We start from the raw sequence: 25077 nt of genomic DNA, 5'->3' as shown, positions 1-25077 counted from the left end.
TCAGCCTCATGAGGTCCCATTTATTAATTGTTGACCTTAAGGCCTGGGCTGTTGGTGTTCTGTTCAGGAAGTTATCTCCTGTGCCTATGTGTTCCAGACTCTTCCCCACTTTTTCCTCTAACTGGATTAATGTCTCTGGTTTTAGGTTGAGGTCTTTAATCCACTTGGACTTGAGTTTTGTGCATGGTGACAAATAGGGGTCTAATTGCATTTTTCTACATGTAGACATCCAGTTAGACCAGCACTATTTGTTGAAGATGCTGTCGTTTTTCCATTGAATAGATTTGGCTTCTTTGTCAAAAATCAAGTGACCAAATGTGTGTGGATTCATCTCTGGGTCTTCAGTTCGATTCCATTGATCCACTAGCCTATTGCTGTGCCAGTACCATGCTGTTTTAATTACTGTTGCTCTATAGTACATTAGCTTGTTCTTTAAAGACAGGATCTGACTGTAACCCAGGCTGGCCCGGAACTCACTCTGTATAGCCTAGGCTGGCCTTGGAGCAAAATCTGCATGCCTCAGTCTCCCAAATACTGGGATAGCAGGCATGGACCACTAGGCCCAGCTCTTATACAATGTTTCTATTTTTTAAAAATCCTTTTTATGTTCGAGGCAGGATCCACAGATTTAATCTTACTCTTCACAAGCTGCTGAGGCGTCACAGCGCTCCCTAGACCACCAAGTCCAGGGAGCTGACAGCTGTGGAGATTTTGGTGCACGGCCATTTCTTAATGGATAGGGCTGTTTGTGACCTTCAGCTCTCAGTAGTTACAAATGTCAAAGGCAAATCACGCACGCACACACACACACACACCGGCCTGCCTGTCCTTTGGGTGGTGACCTCATAGGTAAGGGGCTATAGACAACCCCAGAAAGCTGCCTGGCCTAAAAAGCTCTTCCCCGCCCCTACGTGGCAGTGTGCCTTTGATCCTCCGCCCTTGCACTCCGGCCTGGGCAAAGGGGCTTTCCCAGGGAAAACAGCTCTATAAATACACCTCTAGGTTAGAACAGTGTGTCCACTGCAGTCCTTAGAGAAGCCACACCTCCTGAGAGGGACCTTAACTCATTGCTTTCCCACGCTCTTTTGGAACTGAGGATGATTCAGGCGAGACTCCAGTGGCAGCCTCTGTCACGTTTTGTGCTATACTTTGTGGGTTTTTTGTTTTTTCAAGACAGGGATTCTCTGTGTAGCCCTGGCTGTTCTGGACTCACTTTGTAGACCAGGCTGGCCTCGAACTCACAGCGATCCGCCTGCCTCTGCCTCCCGAGTGCTGGCATTAAAGGCGTGCGCCACCACGCCCGGCAGTTTGGGGTATTTTTAGTGACTTGTCAAAAATTCTAAATTAGATTACTTTATAAATTAAAAGAGTTAGGGTAGGGGCATGACTGGAGAGATAGCTAAGTTCAGTTCCCAGCTCCCAAATGCAACAACTCACAACTACCTGTAATTTTAGCTCTAAGAGATCTGACACCCTCTTCTGGTCTTCATAGATTTGCACTCACACACATACACATAAACTACAAATCTAAAATAGTAAATCTTTAAAATTAGCTTGAGAGAGCCTGGAGAGATGGCTCAGCAGTTAAGAGCACTGACTGTTCTTCCAGAGGTCCTGAGTTCAATTCCCAGCAACCACATGGTGGTTCACAACCTTCTATAATGTGATCTGATGCCCTCTTCTGGCCTGCAGATGTACCTGCAGGCAGAGAACTATATTTATAATAAATAAATATTTTTTATAAAATTAGCTTGAGAGCCAGGCATGGTGATGCACACCTTTAATCCCAGCACTCGGGAGGCAGAGGCAGGTGGATCACTGTGAGTTCGAGGCCAGCCTGGTCTACAAAGTGAGTCTAGGACAGCCAAGGCTACACAGAGAAACCCTGTCTCTAGAAACAAACAAACAAAAAAAAAACAAAAACAAAAAAACCCTCAACTTATTTATTAGGTTTACAGTGCTCTGCCTGCATGTACACCTGCAGGCCAGAAGAGGGCACCAGATCACATTATATGGCTGTGAGCCACCATGTGGTTGCTGGGACTTGAACTCAGGACCTCTAGAAGAGCAGTCAGTACTTCTAACCTCTGAGCCAACTGTCCAGCCATATTCCTTCCCTTAAAAAAACAAAACAAAAAAAACCTCCATCTCTTAAATTTTTTTTTTCTCATTTTGTGTGTTTGAGTGTTTTGCCTGCATGTATGTACCATATGCATGCCTGGTGCCCAAGGAAGGCCAGAAAAGACGTCAGGCCCTCTGGACCTGGAGTTTTGGCAGTTGTGAGCTATATGGGTATTGGAAATAGAACCTGGGGTCCTTGCAGGTTCCTTAAACCCCTCAGCCAACTCTCCAGCCTTTCTTTCTCCAGGCCGGCCTTGAACGCACATTCCTCCTGCAGGACCACACTTGGGGCCACCAATTCACGTTTTTCTTGTAGCTCTGCAAACCACGAATACAGAGCATCAAAAACTGAGGTGTGTAAGGAGTGCCCGCCCTGGGAGAAGGTAGAGATTTGCTGAGGAAAACAAAATACCTTTTGTTTTGTTTTGTCTTTTTGGCATTTCGAGGCAGGGTTTCTCTGTGTAGCCTTGGCTGTCCTGGACTCACCTTGGACCAGGCTGGCCTCGAACTCACAGCAATCTGTCTGCCTCTGCCTCCCTGAGTGCTGGGATTAAAGGAGTGTGCCACCAGACCCGGCTAAAATATGCATGTTACATTTCAAATAAAGTTAAAATTCCAGCTTATCCCAGTTCTGTAATCCCAGACTCGGGTGGTTGAGAAGTTCAAGTTTTGGGTCAGCTTGGGCTACATAGCCGAGTTTCCCTTAACTTGCCCTATAGCCGCAGGAGACGGTGCCCTTCTGCGGTGTTCTGGGCTGTTAAGAACCCAGGGCTTCCTGCAAGCAAAGTTCTGGCTTCCTGACAGAGTTACTCTCTGCCACTCCCAGGCCTAGGACTGTTTTATATACACCCCTTTGAGATAGACCCTGCTTCCACAGAGCCCCAGGTTAACCCCTAAGTGGCCATTTGCGGGTAGAAACTAACTTCCATGCCCTCAGCATTAAGTACAAGAAATACCCGAGAACCAGGCTGTGGCACCAAAGGCCTCTGTTGTTTTGTAAGGGTTGCGAGAAGACGCTGCTAGAACTTACCATGTGTTTGTGTTTTGGTGTTTCTGGTAGGTAGCCTAGGCCTTAATGGCCGAGCCATCTCTCTAACCTAGTTCGGGTGTTTTCACTCTTGTTAAGACAGAGCCAGCCTGCCCTAGCACTTGCTGGGTTTCCCCGGCTGCTGCTCTTGAACCTGCAGTGATCCTCCTGCCTCGGCCTTCTGAGTGCTAAGATTATAAACACGCACTACCAAGTCCTACGTCCTTTTTGTTTGTTTTTCGAGTCAGGGTTTCTCTGTGTAGCCTTCCTTGGCTGGAACTCACTCTGTAGACCAGGCTGGCCTCAGAATGCCCTGTGTGTTTTTCTGTTTAAAAAAAAAAATTACAAGATTGGTAGATCCCTTAATCCCAACAGGTGGAGCTCTGTGAGCTGGAGGCTAGCCTGATCTACACAGTGTACACAGTGAGGCCCAGGCCAGCCGGGGCTGCAGAGTGAGATCCTGCCTCAAAGACAAACAAACAATCTACAGAAAGATATACTCGTAGAATATGAGAATTAAAAAGCACACAAAGCAAAGTCCCTTTTCATCCCTTCTCCACCCTGGAACTCCTCCTCAGAGTTGTCCTCCCACAGGGAGATGGATACATATTCCCAAGCCTGACTTTACGACCCAGACTCTCCTGTTCTGCAGACGACTCAGGGCGCTGATGTCTGAAGTGCCCACGAAAGACCACAGAGTTGGCAAGTGCTCACGCTGAAGCTCAGATCCAAATCCGTCTGAGTCATAACTCAGCGTGCATTCCTTCCGCTAAGCTCCCAGGGTGTAAAATTTTATGGGTGAAGAAACCGAGGCTTACAGACGTCCTCGGCCATCAGAGCCTGCATGGTTCGCTGCCCAGCATGGGAAAAAGCTGGAGGTGATGGCATAGGCTGCGCGGAGGAGGAGAGGGCCTCGGCTCAGGCGGATCGGAGCTTCCGCGGGGCCACATGGCTGCAGTTTGCAAATGCCCCTGTTCCAGGTCCGCGGCTTGCCCGGAGTGCAGGGTCCACCCGAGAGCTGCCCTGCTTGGGTCGGTGGGGTCTCGGGCCCACAGGTGGGCGCGGGAACGGTGCCTGCAGCGCGGCTGCACGGCCTCCGGTTGACGGGGGGGGGGGGGGGGACACCCAGGGCGCGTGGCGGGCGGGGCGCGCGTGGCGTGGGGCGGAGCTTGCCGCGGGCGGCGCTGTCCCGGGGCTCCGCGCCCGGCGGTGGCAGCAGGAGAGAGCGGGCGCAGAGAAGGTAGAGCCTCCCCGACCTCCCGCCTGGTTCTGACGGGCTCAGAACAGCGGACCCTGGGGTGAATTCCTGGGGAGGAGGTGGGGAGGGGGGTTCTGGTCTCTGGGACTCCGGGTCCCATCACCCGCGCGGGGGCTTGAGCCAAGATTCCTATTAAGTCACATAGCGAAGTTGGAAAAGATACCCGGGACCTCCCTGCTCGCCGGCGCCGCCCGCTCCTCCCTGAGGGGCTGCGGGAGGCTTCAGGAGGATGCGCAGCGGCACCGCACGCAGGGTTAAGAGTGTCCGGGAGGGTTAGGGTGAGTGACCTTTGCACAGCTCAATCTGTTGGGTCAGGTTGAGGGAAAAGAAAGACACCTGTTGGGATGGCTTTTGGGGATCCTGTAAAAAATTAAAAACCCAGGCACTGAGAGAGGACAGCACCCCTCTTCTGCCAGCCTAGTCCTTACCAGTGGTCCTCTCCCCTAGCAATGGTTCAGTTTGTCCAAGGTGAGCCCGAGGGTGAAGGGCTTAGCTCTGTACGAGCCACTTTCCTTGATGTCACTGGCCCAGTGCGGGGGTGTGTGACCAGGAGCAGCCTAGGTTTGTACTCATGCAGGGGCCCACCGTGACTAAAGGGTACCCACCTCCAACCTCTGCCTTCCTCACCCTGGGCAGGAAAAGGGACAACATATGTGCAGGGAGGGGGTGTCGGCCCCAGCCCCCCTATGCGGGAAGGGTGGGGTGGACTTTTCCAGAGAGGGAGCCAGGCCTGGCCCTGGCCCCAGGAGCTCTCGTCACCCCCTCCCGCCTCCAACCCCTCACTTCTCTAGAGAGCTGCCAAAACCAGCTCAGGACAGGATTATGTGTACTGGGTAGACCACGGAGAGGCAGCAAGGGACAGACCCCCGGGGAGGCAGAGAGAAGCAGAGGGGACCAGCATTGAAGAAGAGACAGCTTGTGTCTCCTTCCAGTCTCACGGGGCAGGTAGAAGGGATGGGGAGGTCGAACATGGCGTCTCTTCCATCAGGGCAGTTGTGGACCTCAGTCCTGGCCCAGCCAGGGGAAGGAGAGGGTGCCTGTCACCTCCTCCCCAGCCCCAAGAACTCAGCTCAGCCACTTTGATCCCCTCCTCAAATTCCCAAGTCTTGGGGTCCAGGGTGCGGGGACAGCTTTGCCCCCTTTCTGTCCTCTGCCTGCCCTGAGCTGGCCTACCTTGGCCCGCAATCCTTGGACTCCTCTCGTGGTCCAATTCAGATCCAGCAGAAACAGTGTTTTTCCTGGAAAGCAGAACAAAGATGGGATGCCGGGTGTGGGTAGGAAGGGCCCCAAAGAGAAGGGAGGGGCTGGCGGTGGGAGTGGGGAGAGACAAACTTTGAGGACAGGGTATGGAAGCACCACCCCCCATCCCCCAGTGTTCAAGGCTAGACTTCAGGGTGGACTTCCCTGGTACACCTGAAGGGACAGACCAGGAAGCATGGGCCGCTGTGGCTGCATCTCTCCTTCTTAGGTGCCTCAGCCATTTTGGCTGAATGTTGGAAGAAAAAAGCAAAGAGAAGAAAGCTAGCTGTTGTGTGCGAACTAAGTCTCCATGAGCCAGTGCCTCGTGGATGCTGGCACCCGTAGTAAGGTTAAGTCACCGCCTTTTCTCCAGAGATGAAGCCATTAGCACACTTTAGTTTATCCCTTGGACCACAAAAAAAAAAAAAAAAAAAAAAAAAAAAAAGAAAGAAAGAAAGAAAGAAAAAAAGCGCCCGTGGCAGCCCATACAAGGCTGTTCCTCTAGTAAGGAGTTTAGCTAAAGGGAAGAAAAGGCTGGGAGATAGGTAGGAAGCAAATGCTCTTTTTTTGGAGGGGGGGGGGTTACCTTCTTTCTTTTTCTTTCTTTCTCTTTTTTTGAGATAAGGGTCTCGAGTCATCCAGCCTGGCTTTGAACTCCTGCTCCCCCTGCTCCCCCACCCCAAGTGTGGTCCTTAAGGCTTAGGCCCCCACACCTGATGCTAAGAGGCCTCTGGCTGGCCCTGCACAAGGGCGCCTGGCATAGCCTGCCTCCTCCAGGTCCTGGAGCTCTGGGAGAAAGAACCTCTTGAGTCCAAGCTGCCCATGCACAGCCCCTCCTCAGGCGTCCAGAGGAGCTAAGCCATCTTGGGCCACAGGGAGGAGACTAAACTGGACTGGGAGGCTGAGATCAGACTCTCAACCCCGCCTCAGCAGATTGCTCACACCCGTGGGTCCTAAAGGGGTGGACCATTCTCCCCCCACCCTCCACTCTGTTGGTGTTGGGCTAAGGCAGACTTTCAGTTTCAGTCCCCTGGATATCTGAGGGGGTAACCACCATGCCGCCTCCTCCTCCTCAGAGCACCCTCCGGGCCCAGATGCCAGAGTAGCCACCCTGCGCCCTGCTCCCCAGCCCGGGGCTAGTCAGGGGAAGAGCAATGGAGACCTGGCTGGGCAGGTAAGAGCAAAGGGTCACAGTGTTGATGGAAGTCAGGAAAGGGGAGGTGGTGGCTCACGCCTTTAATCCCAGCACTTGCACTCGGGAGGCAGAGGCAGGCAGATCTCTGTGAGTTCAAGGTCAGCCTGGTCTACAGAGTTGCAGGACAGCCAGGGCTGCACAGAGAAACCCTGTCTTGAAGAAAAAAAATAAATAAATAAAACAAAAACCAAACCAAACCAACAAGGGCTGGGGAGAAAGGAAAAGGGACGGATTGTTGGAGGGGTGAGGGACGAGGAACTTCTGCTTCCTGAGAAGTTGGCAACCAGGATGTGGGGAGCCTGGGTGGGGGCAGGCAGTGTCGTAACACCCCTGGCTCCTTCTGATGTCCCCCACCCCCTTGGTGTGCAGGCTCTGGCTATGTGTAATGCTGCTTCTGCCTCTCCCTCAGCTCTGCCAGGATCAGGAGGTGAGCCCTGACCCCGTGAGCCAGACACCCCACCCAGGGACCCTCCACCATGCCTGGCCTCCCCTATGGGGAAGCCTCACGTTTCCACCAGAAGCTTTGGTCCACCCGGGTCTCCCTGCCCAGTCCTCTCTTATAGTCAAATGACATAAGCAAAGGCTGGAGTCCTGCCCTACCTGTAAACGTGACCTTGGACAACTAACAACCCTTGAACCCTGACACTAATTCTGGCCTTTCCCCCCATGTAGCTGTTTGGACCTTCTCTTCAGACACCATCAGAGGAGGGCCAGGCCCCTGAGGGCCTCTGGGGACCTTGGGACCCGTGGGCCTCCTGCTCCCAGCCCTGTGGGGTAGGGGTGCAGCGTAGGAGCCGAACATGTGAACTGCACCCCGGCCTGTCCCTTCCTCCCCGACCCCCAAGACATCCAGAAGTCCTCCGGCCCCGGGGCCAGGGCTCCGGACCCCAGACTCCCCGGGATCCACAGTCCCTGTATAAGCCACGGCCTCGGCCTCGGCCTCGGGGAAGGGGTAGCCCTATTCTAGTTCCTGCTGCTCAGCTGGGGAGACAAGAGACTCAAGGGGCCCAGAGGTGAGGCTCTGGGGGCACAGCAGAACGGGGTGGGGTAACAGAGGGGTAAGGGGCTTCAGCTCTGCAGGCTGATCTCTCAGGAAGTGGGCTGGCCGGACAGGCTGAGACAACTCTTAAGTGTACCGTCTTTTCTCAGGTCCCGGGTTCGAGACCCCATCAAGCCAGGGATGTTTGGTTATGGGAGAGTGCCTTTTGCCTTGCCTCTGCACCGGAGCCGCAGGCATCCCCGCAGACCTGGGCAAGCCAAGAACTCTTCCACAGGGCAAGAGGCTCTTCCATCCCAGCCTCCAGGCACAGAACTGACCTCTGAAAACCACAGTCCCCAAATGCAGGCTCCTGAACTGCACACCCAGCTCCACTTCCACTCCGCTGAAACTCCAAGGCCTGGAGCAGAGGTGCCCCACAGAACCAGCTCTGCTCCCTCCGACACGGGGACCCTTCTGCCCACCTCCTCCTCCTCCTCTGGAGACAGGAGGTCCCCTGGGCCACGAATGCCAACTTCCCGGGGAAGCTGGCACAGTCCCCAGGGAGCAGAACGACACCCTCATCCTTTCCCTCCTGTCCCTCGGAGTCAGGGCCATCAGAGCAGCGGCCACCAGAGACATCCAGAGAGTCTTCACAGGTCCCCGGACGTCTGGCTGCCTCTGATGAGAGACCCCAGGCCCCTCTGGAGCCTCTATGCTCCCGGTAGCCCTGCTGCAATATGTTCGGGAGAAAGTGAGCAGATGAGAGCCTGCAGCCAAGAGGTGAGCCCCTCCCTGTTCTGCGGCCCAGGTGGCCACTGGCGTCCTCTGGCCTGAGTCCTCAGCTTGCTCAGCTTAGCCCTGAAGGCGGTGGGTCTGTCCTCAGGGCAGGGGCCTTGCTGTTCTGTGGTGGAGCCGACCAGCTGACCGGCCAATCCCCTACCCCTAGCCCAGCCCTGGCCCACACCCCAGGTTTCCTCTCCAGCTCTGACTCTGTATCTAATCTGCCTCTCTAGCCTTGCCCCCCTGGGCAGCCAGACCCCAGGGCCCTGCAGTGCGCCGCCTTTGACTCCCAGGAATTCATGGGCCAGCTGTACCAGTGGGAACCCTTCACTGAAGGTGCAGTTTCTAGGCCCCCCCCCCCAGGCGGGGCCTCAGGTTTGGGTGGCCTCTCTTCCTCCTTCACACCAGACACTCAGCCCAGACCCAGGGAAGGGAGGGGGCTTTTAAGAAAGTGATGGGTGAACGGTCAGGACCACAGGCAGGCTGGGAGAGGGAGCTGTCCAGAGAGATGCCTTTTGGCTGTGATCCAGGAGGGGGCGTGAACAACGTGACCTGTTCACTGTTGCTCCCGTTACTGTCCACGTGGACTTGTGCCTGTGTCAACTTGACACCAAGACAAACCTTCATGACCTCTTACCTCATAATCATAGGTGTCAGAAACCCCTTTGAGCAACGGTAGGATGGCTCAGTGGGCAGAAAAGCTGCCTCAAGCCTGATGCCCTGGGTTTGGTCTCCAGACATCCAATGTCTTCTCTTTTAGTTCAGGGCTCCCAGCGCTGTGAGCTGAACTGCCGCCCCCGCGGCTTCCGGTTCTATGTCCGCCACACGGAAAAGGTGCAGGATGGGACCCTGTGTCAGCCTGGAGCCTTAGACATCTGTGTGGCTGGACGCTGCCTGGTGAGGGAGGGCAGGGTGCTGGTGAGGGAGGGGAAGGGAGGGCAGGGTGCTGGGGGGGAGGGGGAGGGAGGACAGGGTGCTGGTGGGGGGAGGGGGAGGGAGGGCAGGGTGCTAGTGAGAGAGAGGGAGGGAGGGCAGGGTGCTGGTGAGAGAGAGGGAAGGAGGGAGGGCAAGGTGGTGAGGGAGAGAGAGGTAGGGCAACACGTGCATCTTCACTTACACACACACACACACACACACACACACACACACACACACACACTCCTTTAATTCATTATTAGAACAGTGAAAGCACCAGACTGAAGTGGCCAAAAGGAAAGTCCTCGCTGCCCTGCCAGGCTTGGGTTGTCAGGCAGGGTCCTACCAGCCTTGGCTAGGCATCTCCAAACCTCTTGGCGGTGGAGGAGTTCGCAGAACACACTTGAGCAGGGATGTGTGTGTGTGTGTGTGTGTGTGTGAGAGAGAGAGAGAGAGAGAGAGAGAGAGAGAGAGAGAGAGAGAGAGAGAGAGAGAGAGAGAGAGGAGAGAGAGAGAGAGGAGAGAGGAGAGGAGAGGAGAGGAGAGAGAGAGAGAGAGGAGGAGAGAGAGAGAGAGAGCTGGGGACCCTGAGTGGAGTAGGAGGGTCAGGTGTGAGGTGCACCTGGCGTTTGTGTGGCCCCTGCCTCACCTCACTCTCCCCAGAGCCCCGGCTGTGACGGGATCCTTGGCTCTGGCAGGCGTCCGGATGGCTGTGGAGTCTGTGGAGGTGACGGTTCCACCTGTCGTCTCGTCTCGGGAAACCTCACTGATAGAGGGGGCCCCTTGGGTTACCAGAAGATCCTGTGGATCCCTGCAGGAGCCACCCAGCTCCAGATCTCCCAGCTCCGACCCAGTTCCAATTACCTGGGTGAGAAACTGGGCTTCTGCCCGGCCCTAAGTCCCGGTGCTTTGCCTTCCACACCCTCCGCAGCCCAGCAGAAGGCCAAACAGGAAGAGCTTGCTGGCCTTCTCCCAAGCCTGGTGCAGAGGGTGCGGAAGATGGTGGGTGGCGAAGTCCTTGGGTGCACAAAGGCTTCAGAAGACAGCCTCTCTGTCACTCAGCCAGGGTCTCTGTCTTTCAGCACTCCGAGGGCCTGGGGGTCGCTCCATTACCAACGGCAACTGGGCTGTGGATCCTCCAGGGTCCTATCCGGCCGTCGGGACTGTCTTCCATTATAAGCGTCCTCCTCGGGAGGACGGCAAGGGGGAGAGTCTGTCTGCTGACGGTCCTACCACCCAGCCTGTGGATGTCTATGTGAGCCTGAGGCGGGAAGTGGGGCCCTAGGCTGTCGGAGAGGGAGGCCCCTTAGGGGTAGAGCAGCGGGGATCAAAGATGGGAGAGGTCTGGCTTATGCCCCTCTTGTTACCCCAAACATTTGTTCTCTCCTCAGATGATCTTTCAGGAGGACAACCCAGGTGTTTTTTATCACTATGTCATCTCTTCCCCACCCGAGGTCCTTCAGAGTCCTTCCACAAACCCTCAGCTTCAGCCTGGTAAAACCAGGGCCCCCAGACCCACAAGTGGAGGGTGAGGCAGCGGTGGGGCTCCAGGGTCCCAGGGAGGCATCGGATCATCAGGCCCCGCCTTCCCTGCAGAGGTGCTGACTGGGGAGCCCCTACTTGCGTCAGCCCCGCGTCCTGTTCGGGCACCCGGCACCCTCCAGCGTCAGGTGCGGATTCCCCAAGTGCGTGCTCCGACTCACGTGAGGACGGTCGCCGGGTCTGCGGCCGGGTACTGGAAGCAGGCGGGGCACTCCAAGTGTTCGGCATCCTGCGGCAGAGGTGAGACTTCGAGTGAGCCTGTCTTGCTGGCACTTCCAAACGCCCTGCTCTGCATGTGTCTGCAAAGGCTTTATACCCTGGACCATGGGTCGGTGTTGGACCCTGTGTCCCGAGTCTCATGGAACAGGGCCCTGAGCCCTCCTGCTGCCCCTGCCTGCCCTCTTATTCCTTTCAGGGTTTTGTTGTTGTTGTTTGGTTTTTCAAGACAGGGTTTCTCAGTGTAGCCTTGGCTGTCCTGGACTCGCTTTGTAGACCAGGCTGGCCTCAAACTCCCAGAGATCCACCTGCCTCTGCCTCTCTCCCTTCAGGTTTTTGGCGCCCCATTTTCCTCTGCATTTCCCGTGAGTCAGGAGAGGAGTTGGATGAACAGAGCTGTGCCATGGGTGCCAGACCCCCAACTTCCCCTGAACCCTGCCATGGGCCCCCGTGCCCCCCACAGTGAGTATGGACCACAGGGAGGGTTAGGATGCTTAAAACTCAGTGGCCTTGACTTGCTCCCTGCCCTCAGGGCCTTATCCTGATTAGGTAGCGCTTTCCCAGCTCCTGGCTGCAGGACGACATTAGATAAGAAAGGCCCCATAGGCTGTGAGGAAACTGGACAGCTTCCTTCCCAGCTAGAAATGCACACTCCAAGTGTGAAATGTGCCTCCACTGAGGGTCACACACACACACACACACACACACACACACACACACACACACACACACACCCTCTTTCCTGTTGCCTGGTCCACAGCTGGGAGGCTGGCGAGTGGACATCCTGTAGCCGATCCTGTGGCCCCGGCACCCAGCACCGTCAGCTGCTCTGCAGACAGGAATTTGGAGGCGGTGGCTCCTCAGTACCTCCAGAGCGTTGTGGACACCTCCCCAGACCAAACATCACCCAGCCTTGCCAGCTGCACCTCTGTGGCCGCTGGGAGGTTAGCTCCCCCTGGAGCCAGGTGAGTGGGCCCAGGCAAGGAAGACCCCTGAGAAGCGTGCTCCAAAGAGCTGGGGCAGTGGTGTTCCCACCATTTTCTTTGTCATCAGGCACTTTACAGGCCAGGTGGTGGTGGCACACGCCTTTAGTCCCAGCACTCAGGAATAGAGGCAGGAGGATCTCTGAGTTCAAGGCCAGCCTGGTCTTCAGAGTGAGTTCCAGGACACTCAGGGCTGTTATACATAGAAACCCTGTCTTGGGGCAGAGGGAAGAAAGAAACTTTTCAAAAAAGACGTATATGCAACCCCAGTGCACCAGAACTGGCAGCCGGGAGCCCTGTGCTCAGCTCCCTCAGTCTGTGAAACTCGGGTTTCGGAGGAGGGTGGACTTCAGCTTTTTCCCCTTAGAGTCCCAAACCAAGTCACTAAAGGCAAGTTCTTTAAGTTCATGGAAGGTCTTCTTTTTCCTACTCCGTGAAGACATATTTTCGTTTACTTCTTCCTCTGATTCAGAATCTACTACCAAACTAATTAAGCCAATGTCCTCACCACTCCATGCTTTTCTACCACAGTGAGGCCCAGAAACATTGAGCCTTGCGTTTCATGTGGTACGGAGGCCGCTCCCCCCCCCCCCCCCGCCCCTTCTGAGGCTCCTTCCTCTGTTCTGGGGTGTCTTCTTCCTCCACTGCCCTCGAGGTCCCTTGCTTTTTAAGAGTTTCCTTACCCTTCTGTTCCAACGTTTCTTTTTGGTAAAGTCTTCCCTCCCGGACTGGCGGCTTTTACCTCTTTGATGAACAGGAAGCTCAAACTGTCACGGGCCGTTCTTCCGGCATGGCGCCTCGTGTCTGCTCAAGTTTTACGCAGTCTTCCTTGACGCACATTTCTTCTTCCTCTTCCATTTACTGGGAGTACATCTTTCAGAAAAAAAGCTTTCTGTTGGTGAATTGTCAGTGAAGGTCTGAAAAAGCCCTTGTTTGCCACCACATTTAAACGCTGACGTAACCGTGCGCCGCAGCCCAGGTTCCGGCTCCTTTGCCTTCAGGAGGCGGAAGACGTGGCCCCACTTTATTCCCTTGCCCTGTTTCGTTGGCTGGTGTCGTGTTCTCCCCTCCTAAAACTTTTACCCAGCCACTGCTCTCTCTGCGCCCGTCCCTGGCACCGTGTGCCTTCTCCCATCCTCCCTAGCGATGGTGTCATGGTGCGGTCGCTATTGGGTGGTTTTAGCCTTGTCCTGCTTCCTATTCAGTTTACTCTCGTCCTTGTTTCCCACAGTCAGGTTTTCAGTGTCCTCTTCTGTTCCAGAACTTTCCTCTTCCGTTTTCTCTCCTGGTTTCAGACAATGTGAGGCTGGAGCGTTTCTTTCTTGATGCTCTGGGCATCATGGGTAACGTAACTTCTAATGTTGTGGAGGAAGACAATGGTTTTCAAGAGATAGTAGTGCTTTCTCAGGGTGTCGGCAAAATCACAGCTGCTGTTACAAAGTCCTTCCCTGCCTTATGCCCAGACGGAATCTTTTATTTTTTATTTTTCTTGGTCTTTTTATTGTATAACATATTTTAAAAGATTGGAAGAAAGATTGACAAGATGCAAAACCCGGGAGGGTCAGTAAATTCTATGCTTCTGGGAAAGACGGCAGAGTTGGCAGTACAACTAGAAAATTTGAAGGTAGAAGTTGAAGCAAATAGAAAACAAATGGTGCTGTTGTTGATAAAGGAAGAAAGCCTGGTACCTGAGAGCAAGTGTGTCCCACAATTGCTGCCCTGCCCTGCTCCAAGGGCCAGGTGGTCAGAGCACCAATGTGTGGAAGGGGCTGGAGAGAAATGGGAAGCCAGAGGGGCAGTAAAAAAACAAAACAAACAACAACAACAACAAAACCCAAAAACCTACAGGAACAGGAGAGCAGGAAAACTAAAGGGCCTTTGGAGACTTGGGACAGTTTTGGCTGTTCATCGCTCCGCTTGGGGATGCTCCTAGAGAGAACTCAAGGGAAGGCTTTGGGGCTCCCACTGAGGCTCCAGCAGAAGAAATCCTGCTGATTATGCCAGGAGAATCATTCCTCGGAACTGATATCCTTACGGTTTCATTACTGTGTTCTTTAATCTCCTTTTCCTATTGTTTAGGTTAGTCAGGTTATAAGTGAGGTACTCTGGGTTAATAAGTTCGTAACGAAATATATTTGCTAAGAGACTTGAGCCTGCAGGAGGCCTGGGGGCCGGCTGATGCCCAGCCTTGGGTCTCTTGTCCTTCAGTGCTCTGTGCGCTGTGGTCGTGGTCAGAGGAGCCGGCAGGTTCGGTGTGTTGGAAACAATGGCGATGAAGTGAGCAAGCAGGAGTGTGCTTCGGGGCCCCCGCCGCCCCCCAGCAGAGAGGCCTGTGACATGGGTCCCTGTACCACAGCCTGGTTCTACAGCGACTGGAGTTCCAAGGTGGGTCCCCTACTTCTTTGGGGGCAAGTCTGGCTTCCTTGGTAACTGAACCCCAGGCCACCCTGTCGCAGCCTGTCCAACACAGCCTTGATAAGTGTTTATTGTCCGTGACCTAGGACCTCAGGGTTAACTGGGAAATACATTCACTCGTGTCACACTAGTGCTCGGGAGGCTGGTGTGAGAGACTGGATCAGGTACAAGGCCAGCCTGGACTACAAAGCTTCTACAGTAGAACCTGTCCTTTTTTTTTATTTTTATTTTTATTTTTTTTATTTTTATTTTATCAATTTTATTTATGCATTTGTGGGTGGATGGGGTAGGAGTGGAAGTCACATTGTAGATGGTTGTGAGCGATGGGCAGGAGTGGAAGTCACATTGTAGATGGCTGTGAGCGATGGGTAGGAGTGGAAGTCACATTATAGATCGTTGTGAGCGATGGGCAGGAGTGGAAGTCACATTGTAGATGGCTGTGAGCGATGGGCAGGAGTGGAAGTCACATTACAGATGGTTGTGAGCGATGGGCAGGAGTGGAAGTCACATTGTAGATGGCTGTGAGCGATGGGTAGGAGTGGAAGTCACATTGTAGATGGTTGTGAGCGATGGGCAGGAGTGGAAGTCACATTGTAGATGGCTGTGAGTGATGGGCAGGAGTGGAAGTCACATTGTAGATGGCTGTGAGTGATGGGCAGGAGTGGAAGTCACATTGTAGATGGTTGTGAGCGATGGGCAGGAGTGGAAGTCACACTGTGGATGGCTGTGAGCGATGGGCAGGAGTGGAAGTCACATTGTAGATGGCTGTGAGCGATGGGCAGGAGTGGAAGTCACATTACAGATGGCTGTGAGCGATGGGCAGGAGTGGAAGTCACATTGTAGATGGCTGTGAGTGATGGGCAGGAGTGGAAGTCACATTGTAGATGGCTGTGAGTGATGGGCAGGAGTGGAAGTCACATTGTAGATGGTTGTGAGCGATGGGCAGGAGTGGAAGTCACACTGTGGATGGCTGTGAGCGATGGGCAGGAGTGGAAGTCACATTACAGATGGCTGTGAGTGATGGGCAGGAGTGGAAGTCACACTGTAGATGGCTGTGAGCCATCATGTGGTTGCTGGGAATTGAACTCAGGACCTCTGCAAGAACAGTCAGTGCTCTTAACCTCTGAGCCATCTCTCCAGCCCCTTGTCTTTTTTTTTTTTTTTTTTTGAGACAGGATTTCTTTGTGTAGCCTTGGCTGTCCTAGAACTAACTCTGTAGACCAAGCTGGCCTGGAACTCTCAGAGATCCACCTGCCTCCCTCCCCAGTGCTGGGAATAAAAGAGTGTGCCACCACCATCTGGCAAACCTATCTTTTTAAAAAACAAACAAACAAACAAAAAAACAAAAGCAGGCCAGACATGGTAGTGCACACCTTTAATCCCCAGCCTGGTCTGCATCCTGAGTTCTAGGCTAGCCAGGGCTACAAAATGAGACATCTCAAAAACCACGAACAACAAACAAACAAATGAAATCCAAAGAAAAAGAAAAGAAGAAAAAAGTGGGCTGGAGAGATAGCTCAGTAGTTAAGGGTGCTCCCTGATCTCCCAGAGGACCCGGGTTCAGTTCTTAGCAGCCACATGAAGTGGCTTCCAACCGCTGGTAATTCCAGTTCCAGGAGATCTGGTACCTTTTTCTGGCCTCTGTGGGTATGCGTGGCACACACATACACATTAAATGACAAAGTAAAACAGAGCAGGGAGAGCCGGGCGTGGTCACGCACGCCTGTAATCCCAGCACTCAGGAGGCAGAGGCAGGTGGATCGCTGTGAGTTCGAGGCCAGCCTGGTCTACAAAGTGAGTCCAGGACAGCCAAGGCTACACAGACAGACCGTGCCTCGAGAAAAAAAAAAAAAAAAAAAAAAAAAAAGGTAGGGTGTTGTGTGCTTGCCTAGCATGCATGAGGTCCTACTTAGAATCACACCGCCACACAACTAGGTGTAGTGGCACACACCTGTCATCCCAGCACCTAAGAGGTAGACGCAAGAGGATCAGAAATTTAGGTTATCTTAGCTTCATCCCAAGTTCGAGGCCAGCATGGATACCGAGCTGCCGGTCTCCTTTCCCAGGCTGGTACCGCAGGGGCATTCCCCATATCAGCAGCCTCCCTTCACACGGGCCACTTTCCCCCAACAGTGCTCTGCGGAGTGTGGGACAGGAATCCAGCGACGCTCAGTGGTCTGCCTCTGGAGCGGGGAGACCCTCCAGGGAGAGCAGGAGGCCGCGCAGGGCTGCCCGCTCAGAAGCCGCCCTCCTGACATGCGTGCCTGCAGCTTCGGGCCCTGCGAGAGGACGTGGCGCTGGTACACGGGGCCCTGGAGTGAGGTCAGCCGAGGGCCCCGGGATGGGGGACAGGAGACGAGTCCACATTGGTAACTGGAGAGTAATCTCCTCCCCTACCTTACAGTGTTCCTCGGAGTGCGGCTCTGGCACGCAACACAGGGACATTATCTGTGTGTCCAAACTGGGGGCTGAGTTCAACGTGACTTCCCCCAGCAACTGTTCCCACCTCCCCAGGCCCCCTGCCCTGCAGCCGTGCCAAGGCCAGGCCTGTGAGGACCGATGGTTTTCTACTGTGTGGAGCCCGGTGAGTGCCTGGCTCGCCTGCCCTGCTGCACCTGGGCCTCGGGCAAAGCCTTGCACTCAGCCCAGGGCAACCCAGCCGTGCTTTCATGGTGTCTCATGTTCCTGTGGACTTGGAAGACTGGTTGGCCCTCTCCATTTGGGATTTTTTTCTTCTTTTTGAGACAGGGTTTCTCTGTGTAGCCTTAGCTATCCTGGACTCGATTTTTAGACCAGGCTGGCCTCGAACTCACAGTGATCCACCTGCCTCTGCCTCCCAAGTGCAGGGTTTTATAATAATGTCCCTGGATAAGGTTCCACCACTGTCCTTCGGGGGAGGAAGTGGGTGGCCTGGGGAGCAGTCGTGGGGACTTGAGAGGTCTGATCTGAGGGTGACGCTCTCCCCAGTGCTCTCGCTCCTGCCAGGGAGGCACACAGACGCGGGAAGTCCAGTGCCTGAGTTCCAACCAGACGCTCGGCGCCCGGTGCCCCCCTCACCTGCGGCCCTCCAGGAAGAGGCCGTGTAACAGCCAACCCTGCAACCAGCGCCCCGGTAAGGAACTCCCCGAGCCGCCCTCGGTCGAGGGGACTTCCGGGGAACGTGCGGGATGACGTGAGTCCCGGCTTGCATCCTTGACCCCTGTCCTCAGATGACCAATGCAAGGACGGCTCGCCACACTGCCCCCTGGTGGTTCAGGCCCGGCTCTGCGTCTACCCCTACTACACGGCTACCTGCTGCCGCTCCTGTGCCCACGTCCTGGAGCGGGCCCAGCCGGAGCCTGCGTGAACTGGGTCCAAGGGGCCTCTCTTCACGGTCTTCTTGTGCCGCCACTGGTCACCTGTTGACGAGCCCACTCTGTAGCCCTGGATTTTCACGTGGTCTCAGTCCCACCATTGAGGTGTCTTCCGGGTGAGTGAGAGAGCAAGGCGACCCTTGACCCGCTGTTGGGTTTGTACTACAGTGCGAGGCTCCGGGATGCGTGCACCGGGCCTACCTGGGTGTTTCCCCCCGCATATGTCACTTCCTCAAAAGCAGACTGACAAGGAACGGGAAGCGACAATGGCTGTGTGCCCGGCTCTCCTCCGGGCTGGGGAGAAAGCTGACGTAACATTTCCATGCCAATCTGAGCTACTTAGAGAGTGCTCCCCAGAAGTTTTGTGCCCCAATCCTCACTTCTTCCCAGCTACCTTGCTGGTCCATCATCTAGCCTCTGCACCCCACCTCTCTGACTAGCCAGGGGTGCAGTCAGCCACGGCTACCCTACCTTACCCAGGAAGGACAGCACCCACCCCTCCGGAGCAGGGACCAGTTGTGCAGGGGCTAAAATAGACAAACGCCAGCACAGGACATCTTAGCCCCAGCCTCCCCCCCCCCAAACCAAAACGGTGCCCATCCCTTAACTAATTTATTTTTTATTAAAGTTGATTGTGACAGATTAATGAGGCAGGCTTTTCATGACCCTCATGCGGGGACCTGGTCATCCGGGCAGTGTGAGGCCAGAGTAGGGTGTGGGAAGGGGACCGGCACGTGGGGATGGGGGGGGAGCGCGGCCCTCAAGGGCTGAGGACCAGGGCAGCCTGCCTGTGCGATCCGGTCCGCCCCAGAACTGCAGAGGGATCACTGGCCACTAGAGGCCGCTACCTCTTCCAGTTTAGGAACAGCAACAGGTGCTTGGATCCCAGCAGAAAGTGGCTTCTGGGAAGGTTCTTCCTGTAGGCTTTAGGACTTCGATCTGGGGCCAAGCGCTCGCGCTCGCTCGCTTGCTCGCTCGCTCCCTCTCGCCCTTCCTCCGTGTGTCCCTTTTCGGGTCTTCTTGCTCTGCCCTGTCATGGTCATGCCCTCTTTTACCCACTTCCCTCTTAAATGCTTGGCTTACTGCTTCCCCCGTGTGCACGTGGTGCGGACTTTGCCCTCTCTCCTTGCTCAGCCGACTCACAGGAGCTGGGCCTCTCTGGGACTGAGGAGGAGGGGCCCAGGCAGTACCGTACCGGATGTTCTGCCAGAGACACATTCCTCAGAGATGTCTCACCCCGCCTCTTCCCTTCTCCCCTTCCTCTCCCAGTGTTTCTTTCAAAGTAAATAACTTGCTAAAGGTGAAGGAGCAGCCGTGTCCACGGGCAAATTCTCCCCTGGCCCCTCGGTTCTGAGGCCTGAGGTTATTGCTTCAGGTGCCCCCCCCCCCCCCGCGCCATTTGTTGGAGACAGGCCCGTCCCATCCTTGCCTCTCCAAACAAGCTGAGCTTGGCCATTAGCAAAACGTCTCAGTGACTGCTGTTTTCTGAACATATCTGGACTCTTTGTACACCAAGGTGCTGTAGAGATACGGTTTTTCTACTGTAGCAAATCCTTTAGCTCGTTGCTCTGGGACTCAGTCTGTCCCAGGGTTGGATGTGGCTGAGCAGGAAGAAGACAGGTCCGAGGGGACAGTGGGAGGAGAGTGGGTGGGACCAGAAAAGGTTTTTTGTTTTTGTTTTTTTTTGGAGACAGGGTTTCTCTGTGTAGCCTTGGCTGTCCTGGACTCGCTTTGTAGCCTAGGCTGGCCTCGAACTCACAGCGATCCACCTACCTCTGCCTCCCGAGTGCTGGGATTAAAGGCGTGCGCCACCACGCCCGGCCAGAAAAGGTTATTTTTCAAACCTGGGACAAACGGCTGAGGTGCCTACTTCATATCAAAGCTGACCTGGCTGCCAGGTTCTCCCAGCATCCCTCAGTCCCTACCTGTTGCATTGTATGGCTAACATACCCCACCCCCTACTCTCCCAGCCCAGGGGCAGGGCAGCTCTTCCCTATATAATTAACCGCTTGGGGGGCCCACCCCTTTTATACCTTGGCCTCTTGGCTGCTGGGCCTGGTCCCTCCTTTCCCTCCCCCCTCTCCACACGGCTCAGGGTCAAGGCCACTCCGACGCTCCCAGTTGAGTCGGCCTCTGGCTGTGCTCTCCCTTTTATCCCTAAGTTTTCTACTTCACCATACCTAGGAGGAGTAATTCCCTTTCCTTTTTATTTTTCATTAAAAAAAGAAGCCATGAGGCCGGGCGTGGTGCCCTACGCCGTTAATCCCAGCACTGGGGAAGCAGAGGCAGGCGGATCGCTGTGAGTTCGAGGCCAGCCTGGTCTACAAAGTGAGTTTAGATCAGACAAGGCAACACAGAAACAATGTCTCAAAAAGACAAAAAAAGAAAAAAACAAAAACAAAAAACCCCAGCAGCAGCAGCAGCAGCCATGGGGTGATCCTAGCTGAGGCAGGCGGATTACAAGGCCAGCCTGGGCTATACTGTGAGACCCTGTCTCAAAAGACACTAAGAAAAAAACAAACAAAACCCAACTGACTACAGCCCCGAACAGGACTTAAAGCAAGGCTACAGGAATTCTCTGCCTCTGAAGAAGTGTCAGATGTATTTCTTTCTCTGGTAAGCCTGGGAGTCAAAGATGTGGGGTCTGCAGAAATGGGGTACAGGAACTAGCTTACAGACACAGGCGGTAACGGCAAAGCCCCAGCGCGCGGGAGGGGTGGCTGCCATGCCGGCCCCTCCCGCCAGTTCCTGGAAGCCGGGCAGGGGCGGAGGCGCCGCTCAGCTGACTTCCCCTCCCTTTTCAGGCCTCTTAGGGCTGTTGCTGGGCAGGCTTGGAGTTTAGTCTGGGCTTGAGAGCCAATCACAGGTGGAGAACGCGGGCGTCGCCCTCCAGGGCTCCCCAACATCGTGACCACCTCCTTTCTTTCTCGGGTAGCCCCTGAGCGTCCGGCCTCCTTACTCTGGGGCCGGGGAGGTCCTGCCCTTGTCTTCCCCACTGTGAGGAGGAGTCCTTGCAGTCCCCGAGGACTGTCCAGGGTCCCTGCGCGCGGCTGGGGTCAGGGCCCACCTTTCTGGGAAGGGAAGGCTGACGTAAGCAGCCTTTCCCTGCTCCCCCCGCGCCCCGGCCGTGTGGCCAGTCACTGCGCTGTTGGCCTCTGAAACCCTGTAGGGTCTGAGTGAGGAAGTTGAAACCCAAAGGGCAGACAGCTGTGGTGAAGCCCCTGGTTTGGTGCGCGGCGGGGAGTTTAGGGAAGGACTTAGAGGAACTGGACCTTTGAGACTGGAGGTGGGGGCGGGGTGGGGCGACAGCAGCAAATGCCTGCACAGAACCAAGCGCGCAGAGGAGTCCTCGGTTCCCGAGGGTTTGCTGCCAGGAGGCGGTGGTTCTGGTACACAGATGGCGCGGCTGCGCTGGGCAGAGAGCTTACTGTGCATGCGTGCCGCCTCGGGCCACGCATTAGATAGTTGAAGCCCCAGTGGGTAGGGTCCCCTCCCTCTTTCTTGGACTTCCTGGGGTAAATACCCAGTTTAAGCTGCAGCCTTTCTACTAAATTTAGCAACCAGACTTCCTCACCCCTCCAGGCCACACCGTGAGCAGGTGCACACAGCTGCAAAGGTGGGTGTGATGGAGGCTCAACACTCCCTCCTCCTCCACATCAGGACTCCACTTTCTGGTCAGCGGGAGTGATGCAGGGCGCGGAGTGTCCAAGACCTCCCGGGCGAGGCCTGGAGCTGAGGGCCAGGCGGACACTAAGGCTCGAGGATGTGGGATGGAGGACTCGCTCAGCTGGCCCTCTTTCTTTTCTTGCCTGCCCTCTCTGCTGCTCAGGCTTGCTGGGAGCTGGCGGTGACCTCCTGGCTGGGCACGCGCCACCAAACCCAACGTTCACGGAGTTGCTCTCTCTTCTCCTGAGCCAGGGGCCCTTCTGCTGCTGCAGTGGCCTGGGTGGAGGGAGTGGTCTCCCGCTCCGCCCCAGCACCCCTCGAACCCACCGTCCCTGAGCAGAGCGAGGGTGTCTTTAGGAGAGGATTTACTTGTTGCAGGCGGGTGAAGAGGTGAGAAAACACCTTCTTTGTACAGGAAGTCTCAGGAAAGTACCTAGGTCTGACAAGGACAGGGAGAGAGAGAAACAGTGTGGGTTAACCTAGCGTAACCAGCACCAGTCACCAATCTGGGACATGGGGGAAAACGTCAAAGGAGGGAGTCTCAGGGCTGAGGTAGGAAGGTAGGCGGCCCCAGCAATTAATTAGCTGACTGGAACATCAGCTGGGTGTGCTGCAAGCCTTTGCCCCAACACTCGAAGATGAGGACAGATTACCCAGAGTTCCCAGCCAACCTGGACTTCAGAACGAAACCGTCCACTTTGCTCTACTCCCACCCCCACAGAAGTAAAGCAGACCAGGGCATTCATTTCCTGCGTGAGAACCAAAAAACCTGGTTCCGGTGTGGAGGAGCCACCCAGGCTTCCCCTCCCCCATTGATTGTGTGTGTGGAAGCCGTGTGCAGTTGCCGCTGCTGCACAGGTGCTGGGGTCAGGGGACAACTCTCGGCGTATGCTCTCGTCCTATCCCGTGGGGCCTGGGACTGGAACTAGGTCATCACACTGGGCAGCAAGTGCCTTTACCTGCTGAGCGGAGCCCTCTTGCTGCTTCCACGTTAGATCCTTCTAGGCTTTGCCACAGGAGAGTAGCATTCTTTATGCCTGGGTCCCTACACTAAGGGAAGGGTACCTAACTAACATGGGAGGTGCCGAGTCCGCCTGCCTCTGGATTAGCTGAGCCTTTCTCACATCACAGCTCCCCTGGCCTCGCTCGGTCGGAGCACTGGCTGCCGTTTCCCTGCCGTTTTAAAATTGTTTTTATTTTGTGTGCACTGGTGTTTTGTCTGCAGATATGTCTATCGCACCCCCGGGAGTTAGAGACAGTTGTGTGAGCTGCCATGTGAGTGCTGAGCACGGGACTCTGGAAGAGCAGCCAGCACCCTTCACCCCTGAGCCGTTTCTCCAGCCCGTTGTTTTGTGAGACAGGGTGCATTGTAGCTGCAGCAGCACTTTCCAGGTCCTCCTGCCTCCACCTCCCAAGTGCTGGGCTACAGACATGTACCACACGCCTCGCCTGTTCTCACACACCCACGCTTGCTTTTAGTGCAGGCGGGTGAGCAACCTTTTCTCTACCCACCAGACGCTCAAGTACTTCCGAGTCCGCGGGCTGCGCCATCCCTGCGGCAACCGCGCACTTCTACGAGCTGCAGCACAAGAGGGGCGGGCCATGACAGATGAGCAAAGCTGCGTTTCCATCAGAACTTAGGGTTTCCCTGTGTAGCCCTGGCTGTCCTGGACTCGCTTTGTAGACCAGGCTGGCCTCGAACTCACAGCGATCCACCTGCCTCTGCCTCCCGAGTGCTGGGATTAAAGGTGTGCGCCACCACCGCCTGGCCTATGTAATAGTTTTTTAATGTAATACAAATTTTAAATGAAGCTGGGGGGTCAGGAAGCAGAGGCAGGCAGATCTCTTAAGTTTTAGATCAGCCTGGTCAACAGACTGAGTTCCAGGGCAGCCAGGATTAAAACAGAGAAACTGTCTCAAAAAAAAAAAAAAAAAAAAAAAAAAAAAAAAAAAAAAACCCACAAAAAAACAAACAAAAAAAAAAAAAACCAAAAACAAAAAAAAAGAAAAACAGGTGTTGGTGGTACATGCCTGTAGTCCCAGGGCTTGGGAGATAGAAGCAGGTTTTTTGTTTGGTTGGTTTTGGTTTCTTTTTTTTTGTTGTTGTTTTTTGTTTTTTGAGACAGGGTTTCTCTGTGTAGCCTTGGCTGTCCTGGGCTCACTTTGAGACCAGGCTGGCCTCAAACTCACAGCGATCCGCCTGCCTCTGCCTCCCAAGTGCTGGGGTTAAAGGCGTGCGCCACCACGCCCGGCCTGGTTTTGGTTTCTTGAGACAGGGTTTTTCTCTGTGTAGCCTTGGCTGTCCTGGATTCGTTTTGTAGACCAGGCTGGCCTCCAAGTCTATCCTCTGTATAGATCACAACACAGAACAGACACAGACTTCAACCACCACAGTGGGGTGGGTGACGGCAGGCAACAAGAGCGCCCCGAGCCCGGCATCATCATGGTGCTCCACGGAGAGGCTGTTCCTGTTGCCGATCAGGGCTGGGGTGCACCGCGGTGGGAGTTTGTGTTTAGCGGTGCTCAAGGGCCCCCACTGGATCCCCAGGACCAAACAGATGCAAAACGCAAAACAAGCCACATTACTTACACACACACACACACACACACACACACACACACACACACTCACACACACACACACACTCACCCTCATTTCAACACAGTTGGTTCCCTGTTTCTGTTTCACTGCCTCATGAGGGATTTCTGAGAACTGAGAAAACGTCACTTGCCGCAGCCTCTGTCTGCAGGTTTAAATTTTTTGTTGTGTCTTATATGGAATAGAGTCTTTCTGTAGCCCAGGCTGCCCTTGAACTCAGGTCCTCTTGTGTCTGCCTCTCGAGTGTTGGGATTATTGGCATAATTGATTTTTTTTTTTTTTTAATGAAGAGAGGGCAGAGAGAAGGCAGAAGTACATCTCTCAAGCTTGTACTACTAATCCAGAATGTTCCACACCAGAGAAAGCCCCTCTGTACAGCCTTCACCTGTGGCTGCACTGATCCTCAGACCTGGATTCTCAGGGTCAGAAGGAAATAAACAAAACCGTCATCCTCAGGAAGCCTAAACAACCTAACAGCTGTTTGTCTGTTGCCGCCCAGCTCCAAGGCTAGACTGCTGCAGACACACCGAGGAGCAGAGCGCGCTTGACAGACCTAGGTACAGGGACACCAGGCATGGTGGTTCAGGCTTACAATTCTAGCACGTGGTGGCGGCTAAGGCAGGACACTGCTGCAAGTGTGAGGCCCACCTAGTACACACTGCCCACCACCTTCTTTAAAAAAAGCTGCAAGTGCCCGGGTGGTGGTGGCGCAGGCCTGTAATCCCAGCACTCTGGGAGGCAGAGGCAGGTGGATCTCAGTGAGTTCGAGGCCAGCCTGGCCTACAAAGC

At 54.9% G+C, this 25077-nt stretch overlaps 1 protein-coding gene across 7 annotated transcripts; it reads left to right on the top strand.

Annotated features, from left to right (window-relative positions):
- Positions 1–4358: 4358 nt before the first annotated feature.
- Adamtsl4 (ADAMTS like 4) lies at positions 4359–18157 on the top strand. Of its 7 annotated transcripts, none has more exons than XM_051157703.1 (19): positions 4359–4388; positions 5875–5989; positions 6722–6819; positions 7210–7267; positions 7513–7853; positions 7990–8599; positions 8833–8935; positions 9360–9496; positions 10178–10382; positions 10597–10769; positions 10906–11008; positions 11111–11296; positions 11605–11734; positions 12033–12237; positions 14464–14640; positions 16804–16992; positions 17075–17254; positions 17638–17782; positions 17880–18157. In XM_051157703.1, exons 3-19 carry the CDS (start codon positions 6800–6802, stop codon positions 18014–18016), a joined length of 3099 nt encoding a protein of 1032 aa, XP_051013660.1. In that variant the 5' UTR covers positions 4359–4388; positions 5875–5989; positions 6722–6799; the 3' UTR covers positions 18017–18157. The 7 variants fall into 7 exon arrangements, with proteins under 7 accessions (XP_051013660.1, XP_051013659.1, XP_051013657.1 ...); XM_051157702.1 differs by having other exon boundaries at positions 6666–6819; XM_051157700.1 differs by having other exon boundaries at positions 5875–5994.
- Positions 18158–25077: the final 6920 nt, after the last annotated feature.

This window comes from Acomys russatus, chromosome 15 (genome assembly GCF_903995435.1).
Source record: "Acomys russatus chromosome 15, mAcoRus1.1, whole genome shotgun sequence".
Lineage (NCBI taxonomy): Eukaryota > Metazoa > Chordata > Mammalia > Rodentia > Muridae > Acomys > Acomys russatus.
Note: the sequence above shows the minus strand (reverse complement) of the source record. Positions and strands in the feature narration are given on the sequence as shown.

Bases quoted from the DNA above. Each gene is read 5' to 3' on its own strand.
- Adamtsl4 (XM_051157698.1), top strand. From the start codon at position 7,184: ATGTCCCCCACCCCCTTGGTGTGCAGGCTCTGGCTATGTGTAATGCTG. The intron at 10,770-10,905 runs GTGAGCCTGAGG...TTCTCTCCTCAG, and splicing joins CCCAGCCTGTGGATGTCTAT to ATGATCTTTCAGGAGGACAA. The intron at 16,993-17,074 runs GTCAGCCGAGGG...CCTACCTTACAG, and splicing joins ACACGGGGCCCTGGAGTGAG to TGTTCCTCGGAGTGCGGCTC.